At 66.5% G+C, this 7726-nt stretch overlaps 2 protein-coding genes across 2 annotated transcripts; one reads left to right on the forward strand and one right to left on the reverse strand.

Moving 5' to 3' along the window:
* Positions 1 to 39: 39 nt before the first annotated feature.
* On the forward strand, positions 40 to 252 carry MNEG_10616 (hypothetical protein; the record flags this gene model as incomplete). Its single annotated transcript, XM_014040910.1, has 1 exon — positions 40 to 252. One exon carries the CDS (start codon positions 40 to 42, stop codon positions 250 to 252), a length of 213 nt encoding a protein of 70 aa, XP_013896364.1.
* Positions 253 to 4140: 3888 nt separating this feature from the next.
* On the reverse strand, positions 4141 to 7726 carry MNEG_10617 (hypothetical protein; the record flags this gene model as incomplete). The annotated part of the gene is made up of 5 exons (XM_014040911.1): positions 4141 to 4386; positions 4694 to 4822; positions 5049 to 5162; positions 5402 to 5694; positions 6826 to 7726. The coding sequence occupies 5 exons, from the start codon at positions 7724 to 7726 to the stop codon at positions 4141 to 4143; spliced, it is 1683 nt and encodes a 560-aa protein (XP_013896365.1).

Raw genomic sequence — 7726 nt, forward strand, 5'->3', positions numbered from 1 at the left:
GGCGAGGGGGTGGGGCGCGGGTGGGGCCCGAACGGGCTCATGGAGGTGGTGCCCTCAGGCGGCGGCGATGTGGTGGAGGTGGAGACCATCGAGTTGGTGAAGCCCGCGCGGCAGGACTTGGTGAAGGTGGTGGACGGCGCCAACAGGGGCAAGACGGGCAAGCTGATCAGCATAGAGGGGACGGACGCGGTGCTGATGGACGGCACGCTGGCGGAGCTCTCCTTCATCGGGCGGCTCGCGGACCAGGGGTGATGCGGGTGACGCGGGCGCGTGGCAAGCTTTCTGTTTGGGGGAACGACGGCGGTCGGATGCGTCGTCTTTTCTCTCTCTTGCGGCGCCGTCGGTTTTTGTTTGGCCGCGTGTGATTGCGTCGGCCGAGGTGGCCGTGTGCGTCCGCTTCGCAAGATGGTCCCAGGCATGTCTTCAGGTCGTTTATCCCAGTAATCGTGCTGGATTTTTGCTGTGGCCTCCCAGTCATAGTGTTTGGCGCCAGCAACTGCGGCACGTGCTGTCAGGAAGGGTTCCCTGCTGCTTGCGTCGCGTGCACGCAAGGTTCCGGCGGCGCGCTGTGCAGCGCCACAAGTGTGCTTTCGCGGAAACCTCAGCTGAGTAACGGCTTTTCCTTCGCTTATATACCTTTGGGATTCAGAACGCTCTCTCTTGCAAGTGTTGGGCGGGGCGAGCCTGGGCAGCTGCTGTCAGGTAGCTGTGCTTCAGTCTTTCAGTCCAAACCCATTCGCAGCACGCACGACTTGCTAGCCAACCCTCTGCTGTTGTGATTGTGTGCCTCATAATGCGTGAGAGTTTCTGCATTGTTTTCCCTGAATAACCGGACGTGGCTTTCCAAACTCGTCGCCTCAACGTTTGCCGGCGGCTTTTCGACTCGCCGTGCCTTTTCGCCTCGCCTCGCGTTACCACCCGCTGGCTCGAAACCTGCATTGCGAAGCTGAAATAACTCGATCGAGTTAATGCCTCGCCTTCTTGCTGTGTGGCATGAACCAGGAGCTTTGACCAAAGTGCACCGCATCGTTGACCGCAAGTGCCTGTCAGCGCCAAACCTGCGCTTGCGGGCGCATCAGCAAGCAGCGCCGCAGCCCAGGCGACCCCGCTCCCGCAGCAGGAGTCAGGTCTTTTGCTGAAGGGTTTTGGCAGTGTTTGGAGTTCCGACCATCATCACTATGACGAGACATGACTGCGCTGATTATAAGCTCTCGGATCTGGAGCTGGGAGGTGTTCAGGCGCTGCTGCTGGCACGCACAGGCGTCATGCCGCCACTCTTCAGGCTGCCGGCGGCATCCACGGCCGTGAATGCGGCGGCGCTGCCGTGTGTGGCGGCAGCGGCGTCTCCAGTGCCCAGGCGTGACCCGCTTGCAACAGGGGCAGCCGTCGCGACAGTGGAGGGGGCGGCTCTGGTAAAGAGGCACTTGGCGGCTGCACCGGCGGTCTCACACCAGGCTCCTATAAATTTTGATCGTCCGGCAACTCACAGGGCTGCAGAGGGGGCATATAGCATGAGTGCAGGGCAAGTAACACGGGTCGGCGGCAGCGCCAGCAGCGGCAGCGGCGCCGATGTAAGGCGCGGCACCCGGGCGGTGCAGGTGCCCAGGAAGGCTGGAGACACGCCGTGCGCGGCTGCCATAACGCTCGAGGCGCTGCAGCAGGTGGGCTGGCCGGCTCCTTCCCAGTCCCGAGCATCGAGCCAAAGTCGCCGCAGCTGCCCGACGCTTGTTGTTGGGCTGGTCGCTGTGACGTGCTGGAAACCATATACCCATACGTGTGCTGCCCCGCTCCTTGCAAGGCTGAGGTATCGTTTACAACTCCTGTGCACTATGAGCCCATCCATGCACCTTCCTCCAGCCCCCATGCAGCCCCCTTGCCCCCCCCCCCGCTGTCCCCTCTCATCTCGAAGCTGTACGACCAACCCATCGACTGTGCGGCGGCGGCGCTCGGCGTCGGCCAGACGATTCTGAAGTACATGTGCCGGCAGCGCTTCGGCATTGAGCGTTGGCCGTACCGCAAGCGGTGCTGCCTGCGGCAGCTGGAGGCATACCTGGGGGCTTGGGGACCCACCGTTGGGGGCGAGGCGGTGGGTACGCGTGCGCGCTCGCTTGCAACCCACCTGCGCACCTGCCTTGGTCGTCGGCTGTGCAATAGCAGGGGATGGTCGGCCGAGCGCAGGCACACGTAATCTGACTTGGGCGGTCCTCAAAGAGCTCCAGGACCCCCAGATCAGATACCATGTGTCTGCGCTTGGTCCCTAACCAGCTGTGAGTCACAGCTCTCGGTAGCGTACCATCTGAGTGCAGTCAGCTGAGTCAGCTGACTGCATGCCCTTTTGGAGATAATTGTTTGTGTATGTACTCTTGTGGCACAGGCGGGGGTGACTGCCTCAAGGGACGAGCTGCTGGGGGAGGTCAGGTGGGGCCAGGGCTGGGGGCAGGGCGGGGCACGACTCAGGAGTGAGGGGGGGAATCACCTGCGCCAGCAATGCCGCCATTGCAGCAACGCACCCCCAAGCACGACAGAGCCTGCCCTGCCAGCAATCGAGACGCGCAGGAACGTAGATTTGAGGTCCACCCCGCAGGACAACAACGTTGCGTCACTGCTGCGAACCCGCGCCGCAGGTCCCTGCAGGAGAGGCTGGTGGGTAACCCCAACCTGGCCCTCACTGCCAGGGTCTTGTGGCTGAGGGACTACATCTACAAGTCAGAGTACAGGTGAGGGGTGCGGGGCACCCATTACCTAGGGCCGACCTTTGGGAAGGCGTAGTTAGGTGCCACGTTTGCGCACCTGGAACTAACAGGAGCACGGGGGGTGGCGCCGCATCGCCAGGGAAGATTTATGCAACAGTGCTGTGGGGCTGGGTGGACCATGGGCGAGGTCGGCGCGCGAGTGAGCTGCACCTCGCAGCATAAGCCTTGCCGAGGCAGAGCCCTGCGCACTTGGGTCCGCCTGAGCTGTCCACTTTTCTTGCCTCATGCCGCATTCTTGCGCCCAATCATCGTGCCACCTGCCGAACCAGGGCGCGGAGTCAGGCACATGTACGCAGGCAGCAGCAGCCACAGCAACACCAGCAGCTTCAAAGCAAGCGGCAGCAGTACGAGCAGAGGAAGGCAGCCCCAGCAGCCCCACTGGAGCAACTCCCCCAGCAGCCCCAGCTGCCCAGGCTGCCCCAGCAGCCTGATCAGCCAGATAGGCAAGATCACAACAGCAGCAACAATCAACATCACAGTCACTTGCAAGGGCATAGGCGTAGCTAGGGAAAGGCCACCAGAAGCTCTATCTCCGCTGCACAGTCCAGCCGGTGCCTTATCTATCCGCCTGTGATGCCTGGTTCCTGGGACAATTGAGCCATTCTAGGGTCTTTGAAGTCCTTCCTTCGTTCTGACATGTGGCGCATCTGAATTGTTTTTGACCAGGTGCAACTGTCATCAGTGAAAATGACCATGAGTTGTGAAGTGTAAGCCGAATGTCCTTACAGCACACAGGCTGTCAGCGTATAGGCTTCAGCCACCGCAATATGGAACCCGAACACTCGGGCCACCTTTGGATACCAGCAGCCTCCGCACACTATTCATGTGTGCATGAAGACGCCACACCAGTGCACGCGCAGCCTTCGCCGCCTGACGTGTTACAAATGGGAGGGCTTGGAAGTGACATGTGACGTCATTTGTGTCAACCCAAGGCGCAAAGTACCAATTTGCTCAAGCTGCATGGGCAGCTTTGAAGCCGGACGTTGCAATGCGTTGATGTGCTTTCCGGCAGAAGGCAGCAGGTACGTTTCACAAATGTCCAGGTCGTCAGGACAGATGCAGTGTGTCAGTGCGTGGTGGCAGATGCTGAAAGATACTGTGGGGCAGTCGAGTCTGAATGCAAATGATTTGAGTGCATCAGCTGGAGTATAATCAAGGCAGCTCCAGGCCGCTCCTGCCGGCACGAGAAACAATCCTTGCCGCCGTCACACTCCCCCATGCCCGCCTTGCCGCGATACCCAGCAACGCCACTCTCCGGCTCCAAGGAGGGGCCAACCCATCCCATGTACCCGCACGCGTTCAACCCGCTCCGCGGCCGCTCCCCCCGCCTCACCCCAACCACACCGACGGCCCCAGACAAGCGCAGGCCGCCGCACCGCGTTGCCCCTCACGCCTCCGCCTCCGGCACGGGCTCCAGCGCGGCCAGCAAGGCCGCGCCGCGCCGCGAGCCCTCGTCCATGGAGCCCGACATCCTGCGCTCCAGGGAGCCGCGCCCCGTGCCCGCCAGCCGGGCGTCATAGGCGTCCAGGTCGCCGGAGGGCACGCGCACCAGTGCGGCAAAGGCGGCAAAGTCGAGGCCGTCGTCCTCCTCGCAGGCGGCCTCCACCAGGACGTCCTCAATGGCAGAGTTGACCTGGTGGGGTGGTGTGGGTGACCCAAGAGGGGTGGGGCCCGGGGGGGGGGTGGCGTGTGACGGAAGAGGAGGTTGCCTTGCCGGTGGGTGGCCGGTTGGCTGCGTTTGGTTGCGGACGGCTTCAGTTGGCTGCGGTTGTTGGAGGGTAGGCCATCAGCTGTGGCGACCAAAAAGGCAGATCCCAGGCTGATGCGCCGGAGGTACAGGCAAGCACGCAGCACGTCCGGGCCTTTACGGACTGCCCGCGACCTCCACCCCTACCTCCTGCCCCGCAGCCCGCCACCCCAGGGCACCCATTTCCCCCCACCTCCTCCTCTGGCAGCTTGTCCATGAGCACCCTCATGATCTCGGCGGTGGATATGCGGCCGTCCCTGTCGCGGTCCAGCCCCTCAAAGGTGGCGCGCAGGCAGGCCAGCCACTCCTCGCGGTGGTTCATCTGAGGCGGGAGGGGGTGGGGAAGGGTTGTGCGTGAATGGTGGCAAATGAGTGCGCAGCCAGCTGACAAGGGCTGATTGGGCTGGGGTAGGTCCCCCATGAGCTGCCGCGGACGGCAGGATTGGATCACTCGTCTGATGAGTGCTGTCAAGATGAGAAGAGCTCCGCTGCGGTTCCACTGTGAGGCCGGGACAGTCAACCCGACCAGCTGCCGGTCGCGGGCCCACCCGCGCGGCCGTCGTCACCTGCAGCTGCCCCCACTCCATCTGGCTGGCCGCGAACTGGGCCTTGCCCACCAGGCCGTCAGGGCCCTGGGCCATCTCCTTGGCCAGATCAGCAACCTGAGTTTGGGGGGAGGGCGATGTTGCGGGGGAAGGTTGACAGTCGCAGGCGAGTGATGTCATGATGATGATGATCGTGCAAAGTCTGACTCCTGCTGTGGAGGGTGCTGCCAGCAGCAAGCAGGACAGGACTTGCCACCGCTGACAGATTCCAGGAGACGAGCCCGGCCGGTTCCGCAGCCGCAGCCGCAGCTCGAGAACCCCCATCCCCGCACTCGCAGCGTCCGCGCCGCGCCCACCTCTGATGGCGCCAGGCGGTAGCCCATCGCCGGCAGCCGCTCCTGCAGCTGCTCCACGGTCAGAGCCTGGTGGGTGTCGTACTGCAGCCGACGCAGCACCTGGCGCACCTCGTCAAGCATGGAGGCGGGAGCTTGGGACTGCTGCTGCTGCTGCTGCTGCTGCTGCTGCTGTTGCGGTTGCTGCTGCACCTGACCAAATGGGCCGCTGGCTGCCGCCTTACCGCTGCCAAAGGTCCTCGGGGCACTGAGCGGCCGCACGGGCGCGGGCGACACCGCCCCCGCCGCCGCCTTTGCTGAGGCGCCGCCAGCGGGCACCAGGAGCATGCTGCCAGCTGGCGGCGGCGCGGCTGCTGGCGCCGTTGCCGGCGCGGCTGCGGCGGCGGGCCTGGCGCTGCTGGGGGTTGGGAGCATGTTTGAGGGGCCTGGGCGTGAGCCGGAAATGGTGGCTGCGGTCGGCGGCACCCGGCTCACGGGCGTGGGAAGCATGCTGGCAGCAGGTGCGGCAGCTGCGCGGACGCCCGAGCTCGACGGCAACGGCAGCATGCCGGGCCCCGTCCCCCTGGCCGGCGTCGGCGGCGCCGCGGGAGGCGCCGCGGCGGCGGCGTCGGCGGCGCTGCTGCGCGGCAGCGGGAGCATGCTGCTTCCTGAGGCAGCCAGCGCGGGGGTCGGTTGGCTGCTGCGTGGCAGCGGCAGCATTCCGCTTGACGCCAATGGTGGTGTCGGCATGACAGCCCGGCTGCCGCTCGGGAGCGGCAGCATGCTGCTGGCTGGAGCGGGAGCGGGGCGCAGCCCCCCCTGGCTGCTGCTTGGGAGCGGGAGCATGCTGCTGGCTGTGGTGGATGTGGCGCGCAAGACCGGCTTGCTACTGCTCGGGAGCGGGAGGATGCTGCTGGGCGCGGCGTTTGCCGCCGCCGGTGCTGCCGCCCCGCCCCTGCCCCCAGGAAGCGGCAGCATACTGCTCGCCGCTGCCGCCGGCGCGCTGGTTGCTGCTTCTCTGCCGCTCGGGAATGGAAGCATGCCGCTTGTTGCTGCTGAGGCCGGCGCCGGCGCCGGCGCTGGCGCTCGGCTGCTGCTTGGCAGGGGCAGCATGCTGGATGGCTTTGGCAGCATGCTTGTTGCAGCAGACGGGGCCCTGGAGCTGGTTGGTGCCGGTAACATGCTGGTGGCTGCCGCTGAGGAGGGCCCCGGCAACAAGCTCGCAGAGCCTGCGGCCGCCGGCCTCGCGCCGCTTGGCGTCGGCAGCATGCCGCTGCCCGCCGCGCGCCGCTGGTCGCCGCCTGGGCTTGGCAGCATGCCGCTCGCCGCTGCTGACGGTGCTGACAGCCTCCCGGCCGCCGCTGCGGATGCAGGGGACGGCAGAATGCTATCGCCGCCAGTCACGCTCGCAGCTGCAATGCTGCCGCCGCCCCCGCCACCACCACCACTACTGCTGCCGCCGCCGCTGCCGCCGCCGCTGCGGCCGCCGCTGCCGCCGCCGCTGCTGCCGCTGCCGCCGCCACCGCTGCCACCGCTGCCGGGAGGGGCGCCGCGGCTGGGTGAGGGGAGCAGCAGCATGTCTGCGCCGCCCTTCGGCAGCTTGACTGGCGGCCCCCCTCCCGAGCCCGGCCTGCCGCCAAAGCCCGCCCTCCCCGCTTTCGCCAGCTTCGCCAAGCTCAGCGGCCGCAGCGCCCCTGTCCCCTCAGCCGCGTCGCTGGCCTTGTCGCAGCCGCCGCCGCCGCCGCCCCACCCGCCGGGCCGGATGCGGCGCGCGGGCGGCATTGTCATGTGCGCCGCCATTGCCGCGCGCGCCGCCGCCCTGACCGCCGCCTGCAGCTCAGGGTCGACCTCCTCCTCCCCCTCCGCCTCCTCGTCTTCCGCGTCCGACGGCGCCTTGTAGCCGAAGTGCTTGGGCGCGCTGCGCGGCTTGGCGCGCGGCGACGGCGGCGCGGGCGGCGGCGCGGGCGGGATGATGACGATGGTGGGTGAGTCAGCAAAGTTGACCCGGCTCTTGACGCGGACCATGGGGCGGCGCGGGTCGATGCCGGCGCCCAGGCCCTCGGACGCGGCGGCGGCCGCGCCGGGCGCCGGCCGCGGAGGGCCTGCGGCGGCGCTGGCCGCGCGCGCGGGGTTGGGGCCCGGCGGCGCTGGCGCGCCGGGGGAGGGCGAGATCTGGGGAGCAGGCTTGCTGGGGACCGCGGGGGAGGGCGCTGCGTCGCGTTCTGGCGACTGGAAGTCCAGTTTTTTCTGCTGCTGCTGTCCTTGTTCCTGCTGTTCTTGTTCTTGCTGCTGCTGCTGCTGCTGCTGCTGCTGCTGCTGCTGCTGTTCTTGTTGCTGCTGATGCTGCAT

The sequence above is a fragment of the Monoraphidium neglectum genome (genome assembly GCF_000611645.1).
Source record: "Monoraphidium neglectum strain SAG 48.87 unplaced genomic scaffold scaffold02391, whole genome shotgun sequence".
NCBI classification, from domain to species: Eukaryota; Viridiplantae; Chlorophyta; class Chlorophyceae; order Sphaeropleales; family Selenastraceae; genus Monoraphidium; species Monoraphidium neglectum.